Raw genomic sequence first — 19625 nt, 5'->3', positions numbered from 1 at the left:
CAGGTATATATATGTGTAATTAAATTCTGGTCCTCAATATTTTTGACATAATATTCTGGTGACATGATATTTTAGTCAAAATTAGGGTGGAATACCACAGGGAGATATAGCACAGTAGAAAGGTGTCATCAGTGGACAAAACAATCTCTATGCAATGAGCATTACTACGCAGATAGGGTACTGGATTTTCTTTTTATACCCAAATATTAAAACATGACAACACATACATATACCAGAACAGCAGGAACTCCAGTTGGACATTACTATATGTGAATGAACGTGGAATATCAGTAACATACTTATGAATGTCAAATACTATTTATCGTTCAAATTAAACTACTGATTATGAATTTTAAACCTGATTTATTCAGATAAATCATTAGAATATTCTTTAGAGAAGAATATGTATTAAGCAATTACCTCCAATATATGCCAACTAATTTGTAGTCTCCATCACAGACTGTAAAGCATCTTTTCTCTTTGTAATCTGAATCTACCCACTTTCAGGTTTACTCTTCCTATGTTTACCATTAGGCAGGGCACCTTATCAGCAGTCGCTGATCTGCAGGCATGCCTAAAAAGCTCCCACAGGATGCAGTGAACCAGCTACTACAGCTTGCATTAGTCCCACTCTAAGTACCACAACTCTTTTTCTGCCTTCAAGGCCCAACTCATCCATTTAACTGTCAATGCCTGAATCTAGACTTCATTTTATCCACCCACTAGCAGTCGGAGTTTACGCATCATTATAAAACACATGTCTATGCTTTCTATATTGCCTATTGACAGAAAAGTTGTAAGATGTGATTTATTTTGCCACACACCTCGGGCAGCAGAGAATGCTCATGCTTGATATGACCCATGCCTTCTTGAAGCATGCATTAGATATGTGGTAGCATGCACTTTGTCATCACTGTACCTTGACACCCAAAGTAGTTACTACCCGTGAGAGCAAAATAGCCACTGTTACAGGTGTCACAAGGCTCACTGCACACATTCACTTTACAAGGACACTTCCCATCCACCTGTAAAGAAAAGATTGAAATGGGTTACGAGCTGGTTTAATTGGAAACAGACATTTTATGCAAGGCTATTTCAGATTACCTGCTGGCATTCTGCAACTCCACTTATGGTTCCCTTTATGTTACACTGGCAGGCTGCAAAGAAGCATTAAAAACATAAAATAAGGATCTCACGTTTATATCTATGAGCTGAGGGTATCTGGTAATGCAAGGTCATAGACCGCGCCCCGTAAGAAGTGCATTTGTTCTGCAAGTGCAGTACTTTGAGTATCCTCAAACATTTTTGTTCTGGCTAGTGCAAAGCTGGCTATAGACTTATTGTTATCAATTCCTCCAAATGTTCACAGAGTGAGCTTTGACTCCACCCAGTGACTTTCATTACAAGACCGGAGGCTACCATTATGCATTATTATTCCTTTAATGCCACTCCACGCAGCACTTCAAAGAACATTACATCACAAAACAAAAGCAATCTAGAATAAAACATCCACACAGTATGAGTAGTCCATGTAGTCAACACTCTTACTCTTTAAATGCTGCTCCTCACTCACATAAGTACTTCTTTATCTTAAAAAGCTTTTCGAACTGTTATTGCTATTAACTTAGTTTGTTTAACATTATTTCGGTTTCCAATCTATGGAAACATATTTCCGTTTATTCCCAGTAGTTCTGGTGTTACATAAAATAGCATTGACCATTAATGAGCCTGTTACAAAGGAACGCGTGCACCATGTGATTTGTATTTCATGTAGACAGCCCAGTGGCCTGCACATTTTGCTGCAGAGGTTTGTGTGTTACCTGCGGGTCACAAGTTATAATTCTTGTAATATAGGTCTGTGAGTTAGGAGCCAGCATGAAAGAGCTGCATGCAAACTACAAGGCTTAGCAGTAGAAACATGCTGTTTTTTTCCATAATCTTTCTTTATTCAAAGGTTGCTAAAATGGTTCCTTTAGATTTGTGCGTTTAATGTTTCATTCCAGCTCATGTGAATGGCTTGCAGTGAATGAGGGACTTTGTTATATTTCAAAAGTACACTAAATCATCACACATTACATTCTTAATCTCACAGGTGTATTGTATGCAGAAACCAATCATTTGACTCGTTTTTTTTCACTGAAGCAGACTTGTCTTAATGTTTTAGATAGGACTCAAAATGCAAGTCAGAGCTATCGGCTTTTTTTCCGTTTGCATTAATTATTTCTCTTTGGGTGGAGAGCACCCAGTTGACCTGTGAAAATCATATATCAGCCTGTAGATATTTCTTTGAGATACGACCACAATGTGATAAGTCTGAAGTGCATTGTTAATCGTGACAATGCTGTCAGGTGAGTGTCTAGGTATAATGCGAAATGTATTTATTTATTTACTTATAGTGGGTTTTTATTTTGCACCTACTGTGCTCCAAAGGGCCCCACTGCGCCTGCAGGCAGTAATAGTGACAGCACAGTTTTGAACAGCAAAAGGTACAAATGTTGTCAATGAGTAGGAAATACAGTTTTCTCTTTTGTATCCAGAGTTTTTACTGACATTTTCACATTACACTTGTTTCAGCGTCCCATTTATGACAGCTTATCAAATACAATAGTATTAATTGCACCCACAGTTACGAACCCTTTGGAACACATTACAAAACACCAACAATGAACCATTATATAGTAATTTCCCCCAGTTCTTCTTCCTCCTCCCTACGTCTATGCCCTCTCAGCCTCCTCTTCTAGTACCTCTTTTGCACCTCTTGAGCTGCCTTACGTTTTTTTAATAAACGTTTGGGTGGCAGTTTTCAGTATAAACAAGCACCCAAGCAGACTGGAAACGGAGTGCAAATCACCCCACAAGGCTGCAGCTTTGGTAAGGAGGGTCCACATTATTATTGACACAGACGTTTCCAATGCACTTGGGGTGGGGTGCGCACATCATGCACACCTCAGTAAGAGCCTTCGGTCATTCGATTCTGTGCCAACACCTATGTTCCTACATTGCTCCCTCTGGCTTTCCAAGCCCTTGCCTACCTTGGTCTCTGTGCAGATCATTCACATCCATATTTCTTAATGTCTTTCTGCACAAGGGGTGCAGACAAACCCCCACCTGCACCCAATGGATACCTATGCACATTTTACCCAATAAGAGGCCCAATAAAGTCATAGGACGGCATATGTAATTTCTCTATGGGAATGGGCGCAGTCCCAGCACCTTGTATAATTTCAGCTGCTCTATATTTCCACTTGTTTTTTTGTAATTGTGTAGCTGTCCTGTAGAACTGCTCACGTCCATATAATGTGTATCCAGTTTACAGCCCTTGATCGGCATTTCTGGCAACCTTCCGATATATTGTGATATATTTTATGTAGCATAATGAGGGTGAGATGTTCTTTAATTATATTTAAAATTAGACTTTGCTTCACTCCTTTTTTGTACACCAATGCCCTATCCTATTCCTCATCTGACAATAGCACCCCTCTATCTTTGTCCTATTCAGATTAGCTCATCAGTTCATGTTTCGGGTGGTCCCTGAAGGCACCGGTCTCCCTCCCTGAGTTAGGGACATGAGTTCCACCAGTGTTGTACACCCTGGCAGTCTACACGGTAATTCCAGGATGCCCGTAGGGTGACAGCATGCGCTATATAAGAGCTATAATCAATCAATCAATCAATCAATCAATCAATCAATTCCTCCTCTGTATCATGTATTGCTTATAATAACCGTGCACACAACAGGAAACAGGAAACGTTCCCCTCAATCTAGAATCTGTCCCCTTGCATCTTCAAAGGTGTGTAAGAGTTCACCCTCAAATATGCCACCTATTTGCTCATGCCTATTGTCTATCCCGACACTCGCCTTACCTCCTGAGTAAAGTTTATGGAAGTTTTGTATGCACCACTATACGGCTTGGAAACAAAGGAATTCCATTAACGATCTTTCTGGTGACCCGGTCTCAAACTTGCTACATTAGAGAGACTAGGTGGAATAATTGCCAGTCTACTTTTATTGGGGTTTGTAATCGCTATCTGAGTTCCCATGACAAACTCCTAAAAATCCGATTTCCCTGCCAGAGGTGTCTGTAAGCCATTCTGGGGAGTGATGTATCTCAGCAGATCAGGCAGTAACACTCAATGCCTGGCACACCCCCTACCTCTCCCATAAGTTACCTTAGAGTTTCGAATTGTATACTTGGGTGAGTACAAGCCCATATCAGGCATCACATCAAATTGTCCAGTTCTCAAACCAGTATCAGTAGAACCAAGCAAAAGACTTCCTGAAATACATACAAAGAGAGAGCTTGGCAACAGAGCCAGTTTAATCAGTGCAATCCTGATCATGGTAGTTTGTGGGAGTCTTGACCAAAACTTTATTGAATCATGCATTCTATCCATTTCATATCTTAGGATCGACTCAAAGTACTTATCTTCATCTTTTCAATGTTGAGGGATTCCACCGCTTAGGCTTCTGCTGCCTTGTCCAGACTGTCTTTTATATGGGGCATCAACCTCACCTTAAGTATGGAATTATGACTGGGATGCATTCCATTTGATCAATTTCTATTGACTTCTCAACAACTATGAGAAATCTCTTAGCGATGGCTCCAATAAGTATTTTAGTGACTACCAAAAGCATCAATAATGGCTATACGATTTGAACTTTGCAACTGCCTCATAACATACCTCCACCGGTTTTTCAGCAGAGTGCCACAATAGGCTTGGTAGGACTCAATAGGTAGCCTGCCAAGGCGCAAGGTTTATTACCAGTTCACAACCATCAATGTAACTCTTCTTAAGTCAAAGGGTCATCCAGCTGGCCTCTCTGTTCTGGGTTAGGTGCAGAAATTCTAGCCTTTTTAAACAAACATGCGCGGTATATTCATTCAGCCTTATCCACTATGTGAGGTCTATGTGTCTGCCATTTGTGTGCAATGTATCCCTCCAGCCTGATCCACAATGCCAAGGATCAGAGGTCTATATGTCACCCTCTAGGATAGCCAGGCTAATCTTTTACAAGCTGTGTTTTTGTTTACTATCAGTTAGCTCTTTTCTTAGCTTAGGTTTATATCAATTTGAACTTACTAGGTGATTAATGTCTTCATTTTCTTTATGTCTGACTGTAGTTATGCCAGCTCCATTTGTTACCACGTTTATGGCATCCCATTATTTGTCCTTATTGGAAAGGCATCCCCAGTTAATCTCAACGATGCCTGACAGAACTGCACTCATATCTCTGCAGAAAGTGGGGTCTTGAAGGGACTACGCCCTGATCCTCCATGTTAGAACTCTGGCTCTATAATATTCCACTTATATTGTAAACAATGAAGGGAGTGGTCTGATATGTTCCATCCCAGGTAATATGAGTCTAAGCACCTATTAGAAATACTGTGCCTGACAAATACATAGTCTATCCTGCTATACTAGCTGTGTGGGATGAATATTAAGAACATATTATGTGGCGTTCCCTCCATACATCCACCAAGTGCAGCCCATTTACAGTTTTTGCAGCTTTTGTGTGAGTTAGGCACATTGCCCAACCCGGGGGAACTCTATTCAGCACTCCTGAAAGGGTATCATTTAAATCTTTAGCCCGGATCATTGACATATCCAACCATATAGAGACTGTTCCCACCAATGTTAAGTATATCTCTTGACCTTTACAAGTGCTATTCAGTAACATAAACTGCCCATCCAGATCTTGGACCAATTGGGATTTCTTGCTAAGCCAACAGCACTAAATACCGTTGCATATAGATGTGGGTTGGGCATTGAAAGTCCTCCACCATTGCTCTGGAAATGAATTGAGCTCAAATGTGGTGTCCCTCCAGGACATAGAAATTAAAAAAAAGAATTAATCAGCTTCAAAAAAATCTCTTTTGCGGAATATCATTGGGATCGAATAAAAGACACAGACAGGTGAGGTGAGTTACATGCACCATTTTAGCAGCACTATCATCTTTTTTTAGTGATATAGCCTTTGCCTCGCTTCTGTCTTCCCTTCATTCAGGCCCACATGACACGTGTCACAATTGGTCAGCTTAGTGTCTAGTTCCAGATGACAATATATTACGATATTTACTTGTGCAGCTATCCCTATTACTTCTGGATGTTCACTTTCAGGGCAGGCCAACAATGATTCCAATTCCAATAAAACTGAGCCATCACACAGGTATCTCTGCAGCATGGAAATGGTCATGGACAAAGGCGACTCATTCTCTTCAGCAAAGGTGATGGAAATAGATGGTGTAAAGTGATGTCCTCATACAGCTAGGTGAGGTGATCTTGTGCACTTGGGTTGGTGAGGCTCATACTTGTCTACTCACTACATCTGAGCTCTGCATATCCTGGACATTTGCTTTTCACAGACGGAAGTCTTTTTGGAGGTAAACAGGAGCTCCTCTTCAAGTTATTGGATCCAAGCTTATTTCAGCCTGGACAGAGAGACAGCTACCAACCAAGTATTGTGCCTGAAACACAAGTCTCTCTGCTACTGTGCATGCCGCTCACTGAAGAAATCCTGAAACAAGTTACTGGTCAAGTGGGCATGGATTTATGGAGAGAGCTAACCAATCAACTCTTCTACAACTTTCAAGTTCTTGGGGCCCTTCCAACCAGAGAGCATAGAAACTGCATGATCAGCTCATGCTAGGTTCCTTCACAATCGGAGCAACCCATGGGCTGCTTCCAGCCGGGTAAGAAAAATATTTACTGGACCCCAGACAGCAGGAAACACCTCGGAGATATGTAGATCAGGAAGGAATCAGGTATAGGGGAAGCTGAGAGCACCCTGACAGAAGCACTGCTGCAACATCAAAGGGTGAAAGCCTGACAATTCTATCCACTGCATCAATTTACAGTTGAGTAGGAGGGAAAGAAATATAAATGAGCAGGCTTTCAGGTAAGCAGAGACCTGAGAAGCCTCGCACAAAACCCTCCACCATTTTAGGCTGCTACACATACTAGGAACTGTGCAAACTAGGAAAATCACACACACACACACAAACCTCACACTCACCTTTTACATACACAAATGAGCAGACACACCTTGCATACATATCTCACTAATATGAAAGTAAAAGCTCTAAGTTGAGGGGGACTGGCAGAACCTATTACATGGGGGAGGCCAGTAAGCATCTCCATTGAGGGGAACAGAGCTATCCTTTCATCAAATATCATGCAGGTACCACCTCTAGTTCCACCGAACTTGGTTAAAGATGGCAGCAGCTACTCTTTCAGATGTGTGACATTATGTGCCGCGTCAACCTTAACGCACTTCTTTGAAGTTGTAGTCCATGATTAGGGAGAATCCTCAATGAGCTTGCATGAGTGCCGGACTCACTAAGAAATAAAATTGCAAAAAAACATAGACTGCACAGAACAGGATGCAGGAGAGTGCTCCAGGGCAATGCAAGAGACTTCCAATCCCAATATTATGAAGTCTGGTACTGGGAAATCACAGAATAAAAAGAGCAGGGATTTAATAGGACTACTTTTAAAATCCTGGCCAGGTCTGAAGACCACATTTTTAATAGCCCACCGGAGGCATGCTATAATAAATTACTTCACATTTGCATTTTGCATCTTCAAACTATCATTAGAGTATATCTAAAGTCTATACATAAGCATGCATGAATCAATCGAATGGCTAAAAAGAATTGGGAAATGTTTATGATTAAACAGTCTGCTTTCTTGTCCATAAATTAAAGTTTTGTTAGTAAGCAATCTTACCTATACATCCGTCTGCATGTTCTAAGGCCAAGTTCCAGTATAAAGGTTTGCAGCGGCTGCAGGTTGGTCCCTCAACATTTGATAAACACTGGCAAACGCCCTAATGACAGAGAAGATCATAATACCATGTTATCTTTTGTATGGATACAAAAATAACTAGAATACTTTTGTGAATTTAAGCAATCTAGGACATGTAGCAAAAATAGAAAATTCAGCTCAGTTTCCATTTTAGAGGCCCAGAGGGCCTTTTTCAGGGCTTGCTTTGTTATTTTATTGCTATATTGCCGCTCGCAGCCTTACATTGGAGCTGTCGTTTTGGTGACTACAATAACCAGGAGCCCTGCAAACTAGCCCACCTGTGCCAGAATCCCGCCCACAGCGCTACTTCACGGCTCGCGGCCCCGCTTCGCGTGACGCGCGCGGACGAAGCCCGGGCCAAGGGCGGGCCCATTTGAGCCCGTTAGAGCCAGGCAGAAGCTGGGCTAGGCCCCCCCTCTAAGGCCTCTGACACTCCCTGCGGTCCCTTAAGTGGTCTTAATCATTGTTTCTGCGCTAATTTTTATTGTTTCCCCCTTTTTCGAATCAAAATGACAGCCCGAGAGGGAAGAGGGAGGAAAGCAGCTGGAACTGGGTATGTTGCAGGAACCCTCGATCAATTTATAACGAGGGCCCCATCAGAACTTGCACACGAGATTGCCCTCACGGAACAGCGCCTTTCTATGGACCCATATTTTCTAAAAGATCATCTTTGGGGGCCATTACGAACGTGTGTTCGCCAGAAAACCATGGCCAGATCGTTTTGGTTATCGGCCCACAGACTGAGAATACAAGTATACAGGAAATCTCAGCATCCTTACCACCCCGTAGCATACTGCCAAAACCGCCAATGAATACAGTGACGGGTATGGCAGTAGTTCACAAAGAGCCCCAACAATTATCTGAACACTTGCAGGGGGTTGCCTCGAAAAGGAAGTGAGGAGCCACACGTGGAGGTTCACAGCAGAAAGGAAGAAGCCCAAGACCTCTAACCCAAGCACCCAGAGAGAGACCCCTAATGCTGACCCCTCAATTACCAAAGGCCCACAAGGATCCCAGTCTGCAGAAAATGCTCCGAATATGGTCGAGATTGTAACTGCAACTGGATCATTGCAGACTAAGGAAATGTACTGGACAAAAATAGGGGCACTTATAACATCCTGTCTGAAGCCCCTAATGGAAAGACTCTCTGCAATTGAGAATAGACTTGGGAAGGCGGAAGGACTGATAATGCACACTCTGGGTAGCATTGACCACAAAATGTTATGTTATGTTATCTTATGTTATGTTAATTTCGATTTATATAGCGCCAAATCACCGACAGGTCTCTTAGCGCTTGCTTTGGGAACCCGTCCTGGTTTTCCCTGCGAGATAACCCCTACTGGGCATCCCCAAGGTGAAGACCAGGCATCCCATTGCAGTGGGGCCGTAGTGAGCTGTGGTCATACTAAAGAGTCAGGAAGGGAGGAAGAAATGGATGGCGCACCCCGCTCAAACTTTACCGTCCCACCCATTGCGGTTCATGCTGTGCAATCATTGGGCACTGATAAGTCAGGGGGGGAATCGTAAGTAGTGGAAACAAAGATCCTGCAGGGTTACAGGGGGTAATAAGTAATGATAGGGGAAGAAATGAGGCAAAGAAACCGCATCCTATTTAGATTTGCCCCCAGACTGTAGGCCCTATGTCGCTGTCCTGACTGGTGTCCCTGAATTGGAACAGAGTATAGTTGAATCTTATGACCAACTTAAAAACAAGACAATACACTGGCTAAACAGTAATAGATCACTGCCCGAGATGTTCACTGCAAGATCCTCCTTGTGAGAAGAGTGAGATGGTTGGGACACAGGCACAAAAATGTTGCAGGGGATTGCATTGTGGTTAATTTCAAAGACCCAAAGGTAGTGCACTATGTCACCCAAGGCCCTTAGACAGGCTCACGATCCAAAATCCAGGTGCAGGATTTAAGTTATTTCTACACACCAGTAGATTATAGGTTTAACTGTGGGCACTTTGAGACCGATAGGGAGAGGTCTGGTCAGCCTGGCAGAATGAGAGGTGGGGTCGATGGAGAGAGGAGCGAGTTTCTAGAACACAGAGATACAGGAGAATGAGGAGGGTGGGGGGAGGTGGAAGGTGGCGCTAGAATTCACCCTAGAAGAGATTATCGCGGGTATCCTGGGCCTTACCTGAAATAAGGCTCCGGGACCCGACGGGATCCCCCCGGACCTTTTCTTAAGCAAGGGCCAGCTTTAACAAGAGTAATAAATGCTGCCATAGCTTCGGCGCTCCCCCGCTCATGGTCAACGGCTATATTAGTGCCCATTTTCAAAAAGGGGAACAGAGACAGCCCCCAATGCTATCGTCCTATCCCCCTGATAGGCGTGACTGCTAAAGTGCTGGGTCGAGTTGTCTTAAATCGCCTAATGAGCTGGGCTGAGGACCACCACATCCTTACTGATGTTCAGCACGGATTTAGGGCCAACAGATCAACGACAGACCAATGCTTAAATTTATATTTACTAGTGGCAAAATACACCATTGCTAATAATTCAGCGGTTTATTTAGCCTTTATGGATCTTACTGCAGCTTTTGACTGTGTGAACAGGGAGAAGTTGCGGGCCTTAGTGTCTAACCTAGGGGCGGACCAAGAGCTCATTAAGATCCTGAGAGCTTTGCATTGGAATACATCGGCCAAAGTTAGGTACAATCTGGATGGCGCTAACACCGAGCCTTTTATTTGCACCAGCGGGGTAAGACATGGGTGCATTCTGGCCCCGTTCTTGTTCTCCCTGTATATCAATGACCTAGAACAATCGCTAAGAAGCCTAAAGGTGGACTCACCCAGAGTAGGCAGTAGAGCAATCCCCGTCCTGCTCTATGCAGGTGACGCGGTCCTGTTGGCACGTACTCCACTGGGACTACAGCGACTGATAGACGGTTTCGTGGATTTTATGACTAGTTTAGATTTATCCGCCAACCTGACTAAGTCGTATGTCATGGAGATGGGGACTAAACCCAGAATTATTTTTGACTATAGAATAGGCGCACTTAGTTTAGCGAAGGTACAGTCTTTCTCGTACCTGGGCATTTTATTCTATAGGGGCTTACATTTTAAATCACTGATTGAGGAACGATGCAATAAGCTAATATCCAGCTCAGGGGCAATAATGAATTTCGTTCGCAGACTAGGGCTATGGTCGCCGGAGCAAATGATGAACCTATACAACTCAATTTGCTAGTCTAAAGCTGCGTACGGGGCAGAATTGCGGGGGATCGTCAACGTCGACAAGCTGCAGATAGAGGAGAACAAATATCTGAGAAGGCTCCTCAAAGTCCCAGAGTGCGAACCCTCTTATATTATACATGAAGAACTGGGTGGAGCGTTTATAGAGGACAGGGTGAGAGTAGGCCCCTGTTAGCATGGCTAAAGATCTGGGCTAACCCAGAGGCCAGGCTGAATAAGCACATAATTATGGATTGCCTGGGGAGGGATAGGGGAATGAATATCCCATGGCTGAAGTACATAAAGGGAGCTTTGAAAAATATTGGCTGTAAGGACCTTTTTCTAATGCCGACCGGTATAACAGGTCGGGATCAAGCTTCGGTAAAGGAGATGTTTTTCAAATACAAAGCCTCATCCAGAGAAGTTAGGGACTGGGGCAAACAATCAGTCAAAGCCCATGGTTTAGTGAGGACCTGTGAAGGAATAGAACCTTACCTCACCCTCATACACAATGCCCAGGATAGATTCTTAATCACACGTTTTAGGCTCAACTTTTTACATCACTTACTAGCCGACCCAGCGGGTTTTACTAATTCAGTTGAGTCAAAAAGTCCCTGCGGCTGCGATCAATGATCTCCGCAGGATACCCTTCATTTTGTATTATTATGTCCATTTTATTCATTGCCCAGGCGCCGTTTTTTAGTAAGTTTGCTGAAAAAAGCCAAATTTAGGCATGCGAATGAGGCCATTTTATACTTACAAATGGTCCAAGACCCCCTGACCTTACTTTCTGTGACAAATTTCTTAAGGTTAGCAGTAAAATTAAGAGACACTAGAGGGACTCGTTGAGTAAAATACCCCCATAATCTTGACTAACATGTGGGGGGGGGAGACGGGCCCAATGAATTGCAAGAGTAACAGTCTCTGTCCTTTTTAAACTGCACATTATTGTCTTTTTTAATCTGTACTTTTATGGCGTCAATGTAAAATGGCGAATAAAGAATTTTGGATTGGATTGGATTGCTGTATTTATCTAAAAAATGCAAAACATATCATAGCTTATTTATATAGGCCCCAACTCTTACTTGGGCAATAAAAACAGATGTATTCAAGATATGTGTATCTTCAAGGTACATATATGTGGCGTTATTGAATAGTTAATCTATACCTACTTATATATACCTAGCTTCACAAAATTGTGTCAGTCTATTTTTCTGGCTATGATATTTTTGTTAGATTATATTTAATTCACAATATTCTGGTAGAATACCGAAGGAACATGGAGAAAATTGCATTGACAGACCTGTGCTGCAACACTTCAAGTGTATCCTATTAATTCAAACATTCCTGGATCACATAATGGAATAAATGTCAAAATAGGTCCCTAGATTTTACTTTTCCTAAATGAACAAAGTCTAAATAGGTACAATTCTTCTCTGAGCACAACCAAGTTTGTTTAGGTATGCTATCACAAGGAATTTTGTACAGTGTTGTGGAATCATAACATGCAAATGCTAGCACTTTTCACCCGACAGAAGCTGCATCTGGTGGCTTAGTGGACTAATGTGTCCACTGTAGGGGCCTGTATTTGATCTCATATTTACACTCAGGTTCAAATCCTGGTGGGTCTGCTCACTCTTTCATTCTTCTGAGGTTGACAAAGTGAGTACCATTGAGTTGGGTAAAAATAACAATCTGTTATTTAGCACCAAGATTCCCTTCTGGGTGAATGTGTGCTTTAGAAATGCACATTCTACGTTATGTTACTTTTACTATTTAACATGTTTTTCTGTTTTTTCTGGACTAAAAATATGTGTTTCTTTATGGAGAAAAATAGTTAAAGCACATGGGTGTAAAATACTTGGTAGATATTGTCAGGACTAATATAAAGACAAAAATAAACTTGACCCCCCAAATGCACACACAGAAATGTAGCTCCATTTCTGAATTTTTTTTCATTAGAGGCTTATTGCGATGTGACAACTGGTCTGTAATAAGATATTATTTCCTTGTTAGCACGTAGACATTCTCGTCATTGAATCATCATAGAATGGTAATATTAAATTTAGCTGTAGGCCCCAACAAGGATAATATTTATAGGTTCTTATGTAGGGGTTGAAGTCATCTACGTTTCACACACTGATAAAACTTTACTCGAGGGCCAGGGTTGCATTGTGAGTTTAGCACTTTCTGCTGATATGTTATGATCTGCAAGCTCTAAGTTTGAACCCGGGCACTTCCAATTTAATGTGCCAGTCTTCTAAAAGTCAGAATATTGATTACAATTTCATTAGGCAATAGTAACCACTGCTACACTTAGTAATTAATGGCAGACATTTGGAATGAAGTGATACATTACAATTAATTATTATTATTATTACTTACAGTTTGGGGATCAATGGTACCCGCTGGATCACATTCACCGGAAGAGCCTGGTAATTAGCATAAAAATGAAGGAAAATAAATTGTTAACCAGGAATGAATTCTATGAGCAAGTAGAGACACTATGTTGAAGGCCAGGAGAATAAAATATACTTGTGTGCACAACAAACCTGCATGTTCCTTTACTGCACAACATTGTTTAAAAATCCCCATAACCATGTAAGAAAAAGTATCAATATTCAGGAAGGTGGGTCCATCAAAATAGTTGCAAATTTGACATGTTTTCTAAAAAGATGCCACTGTACCATATTGCCAACATTCCTTGGAAACATAGAGGGCAGTAGAATTATTGCTACATCTCATCTCAACAATGGTTATGTAACTGTGGGGTGATGAAAAAAGCAGTTCTGCATGTTTGCAGACCCGTGTCTTTCTTATGGGTGCTTGTGACCAAATAATAGGATAATTTGTTAGAATCATGAATTATTGGTTATGGTTTATTTGTTGATTTGGATTAATCAGTTGTGATTTCAGTTGCATGATGGTCTAAAAGTGATTTTGAATCTTGACCTTAATTCTATTGACAATGTAATATCCAATATTTGTTTGGATAAATGTCAGATTACACTAAATCAGTGCTTGAGATGAAACCTTTTGGGATGTTTTTTGATTGCTAAGGAAGTCCCGTGGTCTCATGGGGAGAACAAGGACAAAATCTCCTTAAATCCTGACGACCTTGTCTTTAAGTGCTGCATCGGAAGGATACCAGAGGAGCTTGAAGTTAACACCAACTACATTGTGCTAAAATGCTTAGTTATTTGGCAGAGAGAAACCATCAGCATGGTTTTGAGCCAAGACCCTCCTACTTTTCTGAAGCCACACACTGGCTCCGAGACTTTTAATCCCCATTACAGCTCTTCACTAGGTGCTCATTTCAAGCAGATTCAAGACTGTGGATCCATATTTGACTTCTGTCAGTATTCTGATGGAGTGTACTTTGGTCACAGAGACCTGCAATAAGATAACTGTTTGGAATCAGTAGTTATCTATCCTTATTTGTCCTGCAGAAACACTTTCACCAACTTAGAGCTCTTTCCTTTACCGTAGTGATCTGTACCCAGGTGCTTCCATAAAGTGAATCCAAATGTCTGAAATCTGCTTTTGATATCACCTGCAAACCTCTTGAGAAATATTTGTACCCAAGAAATAAGGACCCCTCTTAACAAAGCCTTTTTCTTTGGGTAATATATCTTACTCTACCTTCGAAAACTTTTATCGCCAGATTCTCAGTCATAAGACACACTTCTTCACTGAAAATGTATTACAAATGTGACCTTTGAGGTATTTTTTCAACATTCTTCAGGATTTGTAGCACTAGAAATCGTATTCAAACTCACACAGCGTGGAAACTGGTTGATGAATTCGAAGGGAAGGGCCTATAAATTGGCTTTCACTTTTTGGGGAGATTTAGTAACATTTTGAGCTGGATTAGTGTCACAAAAGTGACGCTAACCAGCACAAAATGTTTTTTCCTAATTTACTTTCCAGTGAAAAACTTGTCGTGAAGAGGAGAAATGTTTTTATTTCTCCTTTCTTTTCTGACTCTGCATGCGTCCTGCACTGTTGATGGTAAGTGATTCTGGTGCCTAAATTCTGCCACTTTAGAAATGTCCTTTATCGGAGAACCAGACAAGGCTACCCGACGTCCCCCATTTTGATCACCTTTTTTATCGAGCCTTTAGCTATTAGAATTCGTGGAAACTCTGAAATGAAACCTCCAATAGAAGGGATGGCGAAATTAAAACTATTTGCAGAAGATATCATTTTATATATGTGCCCTGACAAACAGAATTTGGATCAGGCTCTAAAGGAATTTAGTCAATTTGAATTAATAGGGGGATTTAAAATAAATCAAAATAAAACCGAGATCTTAACATTAAATGTTGATTGTAATTTTTTACCCCATAATTTAAAATCCCAAGCCTTAAAGGCAGAACCTATTAGATATTTGGTGATTTTGTTTTCAATCAATTTGAACAATTATTTAATTTGAATTCATGCAAAATAAAATGAAAATTTTGCTCGATAAGTGGACTCTCTTACCGTTTAGAACTCATAAAATTGTCTATTCCTCCCTTATTGGTTTTTCTCTTTATACATGTACCTCTGAAGATCAATTCTTATTATTTTAAAGAGATTAAATCAATGTTTAGGGATTTTGTTTGGAATAGGAAAGCTTCCAGGGTTAAGCTGCCCATACTACAGTTGGGAACCAATCACGGGGGTTTAGCGCTACCAAATATTCGTACCTACTATGAGGCAGTGATCTTGGATCTTACAGCACGTTTATTGGAACCAAATGGTTTGTTAGATATGTTTTTTTTATAGAATGATTCAGGAGTCTGGCTCGCAAGTTCCTATATTCTTAAAAACATCCAAACTACCAAAAAAGACACTATATAAGACGATCCGAGAGCTCTCCGATAGAATACTGTCCTTTTTTAAACAAGCTCGGTCTTCAGGATTCAATTATTTGAAGTTAGAAGAGTGTAAAGTTTTTGGTCATCAAATCCATTCTAGCAGGCTCAAAAGATGAAAGGACTGTGGTCTTGAGGAATTGGGTCTCGTCCTAATTTCTAAGAAAGTCATCTCCTGGCAAGAGGTCCTAGATAAATATGGTAACAGATACAAGCCTGGATTTTTGGAGTATCTCCAGATTGTAAACTTTATAAATTAATACGGGTTGGAAATTGGTATGCTCTCTTGAGAAAAGTGTGAGGATTCCCCCCTGGTTGAATAAGTTCTGGTAAAAATAACCCAGGAAACCAATTATTCTTTCTCTGGTCAGGAGTGGCAGGTTATAGCCCAGCTAGGAAGTAAGGCCCTTAGAGCAGCTCATTTCAAAAGGATGGCCTTTTTGTCCCGGTGGTTGGCCTATTATACCCCGAAAATTCTTAACAACCGCTTTTCAGGAGTGGAAATAAATGTTTTCGATGCCAGGCTCTAGGCGGGGGAGATTGGCTCCACATATTTTACACGTGCCCAAAACTTACAGTGTTTTAGCGCAAGATCTTCTCGTCAATAAGCCAGGCAATTAATAAGAAGCTTGACCCTGAGGCAGAGGTAGCTCTTTTTGGCATTTCTGAAAAAAGGTCTGATTTGACCAAGGCCGAAGACTTACACAGCGATTTGTTCCTTAGTTGCTCGTTCCCTAATCCTCCTAAATTGGAGGTCTGAAGATGTACCATCTTACACCAAATGGTTGAATAAAATGCAAAGGACAAGGAGGTTTGAGGAGGCCTATGCCAAGTGGATCTGGGAAACGAAAAGGTTTACAACTGTTTGAAAGTTTTCTGATAATTGGAAATGGATGACTGACATTTAGCACTTTTAGCATGCTGCACTTTGTTTTTGTATACTTAAGGGAAGGCACGATTGCACTTGGGAAACATCCTTTACAACAAAACTTTTACCACGCAGTGCTGTTAAAACGCAAGTATTACAACGAAAACCTTTACAACGCATTACACTGGGGGGCGCTCTAGGATAGGGAATAGTTTTAATTTACTATCCAACACCTTGCCTAGTGTCCACGGGGACTGGAGTTGGAATAGTAAATTAAACTATTCACTATCCAGCACCCCCAAGTGTAAAGCGTTGTAAAGGTTTGCGTTGTAATACATTTTTTTTTTTTTTTTTTTTTTTTGGTGCAAGACGTTTATTAAGTACCGTTAAGTGTACACAGCATACTGCCACAACCCGGAGGCCGGCTGCCATAACAGAAGTCGCCAATCAAGGAAAGAAAAAATGGTCAAATAACAATCAGCCGTTGCAGAACTGCATACCAGCACAGTAATGAAGTAACAGTACAGGCAGAAGTAAAGCATATAAATTCGTCTCACTTTTGTAGTTTTGATAACCAGTAAAGAAAAAGAGAACATAACAAACTCCAAGCATGTGCACCACTGTTAGGAAACATATTGGGGGGGGGGGGGTGACACCGCGTGGGGACCCTGTGGTCTAAGGGCAGCTACAGTTCATGGTAGAGCGGAGACATCCGAGGGGGGGAGCTGTGGGAGGGGGGTGGGTTAGAGGACAACATAGAGGGATTAAAGTGCAGTTTCAATCACGAGGCACAGTGAGCTGTGGGCCATCCCGCAACACCCCATCAAGTCCACCTCTCCATCCCCAGAACAACAAACGCAGCTCACAGTTCATCATCATTTGAAGATTCCGTTATCAGGTAGCATTGCAGCGGGGCCCAGATATCAGTGGGCCTGGACGAGAGCGGTAGCAACTCTGCATACGTGTGAAGTTGTTCCTGACAATATACCAGGTCACTCACCCACTCCTTAAATTTGGGTGCCCTTCCCCTGCCCCACCGACAGGCCACCCTACGTTTGGCCAATAACAAGGCCAGCGCCACATACTTGCGGTGAGCCGCCTGCAGAGGTTCCACATACCCCAACAGAGCCATCACAGGAGTCGGTGTTACCTCAGTGTTTATCATTGTAGAAAGGGCCTGAAATACCTGGTCCCAGTACTGAAGTATTCGGGCACACCCCCAAGCAAGATGCAGAAAATCAGCCCCAGGGGCCCCACACCTGTCACAGGTATCATCATCCCGCAATCCAAACCTGTGTAAGCGAGCCGGGGTGTAGTATAATCTATGCACAAATTTGTAGTGAATGATCCTATACCTGCTGCTGGACGATATACGTTCCGTCTGTTGCAGGCAGAACTCCCATTGTTTATCAGTGAGGGGGGTAGGCAGTTCCCGATCCCATTTTGCCTTGGCAGGAAGTGTAGTGTACTCAATGTTGGCCCGTATGGATCTATAGAGCGTAGACACCAGTTTGCGGGGGTTCTCGAATTGTAGGATGTGCTGCAGGGGAAGTAGGACAGGTGGTTCGTGCGGAAAGTCTGGTGTGAGGGCTTGTAGCCCATGCCGCAGGCGCAGGTAGTAAAATATCTCCAGAGGAGTAGGGTGTATGCCTCCAAATAGGTGGTCTCTGGTGCGGAATGTGCCATTGTTATACAAGTCTCCCCACGTGTGTACATGAATTTTGATCAGTAGTTTCCGGAAGCCAGTTTCCTGCAGCAGTGGCAATTGTGGGTGGTATGTCAGGGTAAGAAGTGGGGCATAAAGTAATTGCAGTCCCAGCATGTCACCAATGCGCACCCAGGCCGTAACAGTGCTAGACAGAGTGTTAGGGGTCTTATCCCTACCTTCCACAATGGTGTACAGTGCTCCCTCTATAGGCGTGGGGTGTGCTAGCCAATGCTCCGCAGCCAGTTGCGGCATGTACCTAGGCTGTCTCACCCAGAAATAGGCGTAATGCGCCTGCGCTGTCCGAAAGTATAATTCGAAATCAGGCACTCCGAATCCACCCCGCACATAGGGCCTAGTCAGTACCTCCCACTTGAGCCTGGGTTGTCTCCCACCCCACACTAATTTAAGCATTTCCGATCTAAGCCTTTTAAAGAAGTATGCACCAGGGTGAAAGGGTATGTTGAGGAACAGATAAACCAATTTCGGAAGCACAATCATTTTAACCAGAGAGGCCCTCCCCGCCATGGAAAGGGGCAGCGTTATCCACCGCGAAACCTGGTCGCTGATCTTGCTGATGGCCGTACCATAGTTTGCCCTCATGAGTGCCTCCCTATCCTTCTCGACGTGAATACCTAGGTACTTAAAGTCACCCTCAGTCCAAGTAAGCGGGTATTCCAGTGGGAATGCATGCGTGGAAGCAGTGAGGGGGAAGATACAAGATTTGGCCCAGTTTATCTGCACTCCTGCGAGGGCCCCGAACCTAATGAATTCCCTAAGCAATGGGTGTAGGTTATCACGTGGATGTCGAACATACAGTGTGATGTCGTCTGCGTACATGGATATGAGGATTTGTCTCTGGAAGCACCTAAGCGCGCTGTCCTTGTAGTGCTGTCGCAGTTTAGCAGCTAGGGGTTCCGTGGCGATGGCAAAAAGGAGGGGGGACAGGGGGCACCCCTGCCTGGTCCCTCTGGAGACCTCGAATTCCGGAGAGAGCTGCCCATTAATAAGGACCCTGGCTGTGGGGCGTGTATACAATAGCTTTATCCAGGAAATGAAGATGGCCGGAAACCCCATGCGACTCAACACCTTAAAGACATAATCCCACTCCAGTGAGTCGAACGCCTTGGTGGCATCTAAAAAGATGGCCGCCATGGGCAAGTCCTCATGTACGGAGTCATACACTGAGAAGAAGGTGTGTAGGT

At 42.6% G+C, this 19625-nt stretch overlaps 1 protein-coding gene across 1 annotated transcript in view; it reads right to left on the bottom strand.

Annotated features, from left to right (window-relative positions):
• Nucleotides 1-19625, bottom strand: part of LAMA3 (laminin subunit alpha 3) — a 1118674-nt gene that overhangs the window by 567623 nt on the left and 531426 nt on the right. Inside the window, exons 18-21 of the mRNA XM_086917979.1 lie at nt 13374-13420; nt 7729-7828; nt 1105-1157; nt 920-1025 (exon numbers count right to left, since the gene is read on the bottom strand). Coding sequence (XP_086774105.1) covers nt 920-1025; nt 1105-1157; nt 7729-7828; nt 13374-13420 — 306 coding nt within the window. The remainder of the gene's footprint in view (nt 1-919; nt 1026-1104; nt 1158-7728; nt 7829-13373; nt 13421-19625) is intronic.

Source organism: Lissotriton vulgaris, chromosome 4_1, assembly GCF_964263255.1.
Source record: "Lissotriton vulgaris chromosome 4_1, aLisVul1.2, whole genome shotgun sequence".
NCBI lineage: Eukaryota > Metazoa > Chordata > Amphibia > Caudata > Salamandridae > Lissotriton > Lissotriton vulgaris.
Note: the sequence above shows the minus strand (reverse complement) of the source record. Positions and strands in the feature narration are given on the sequence as shown.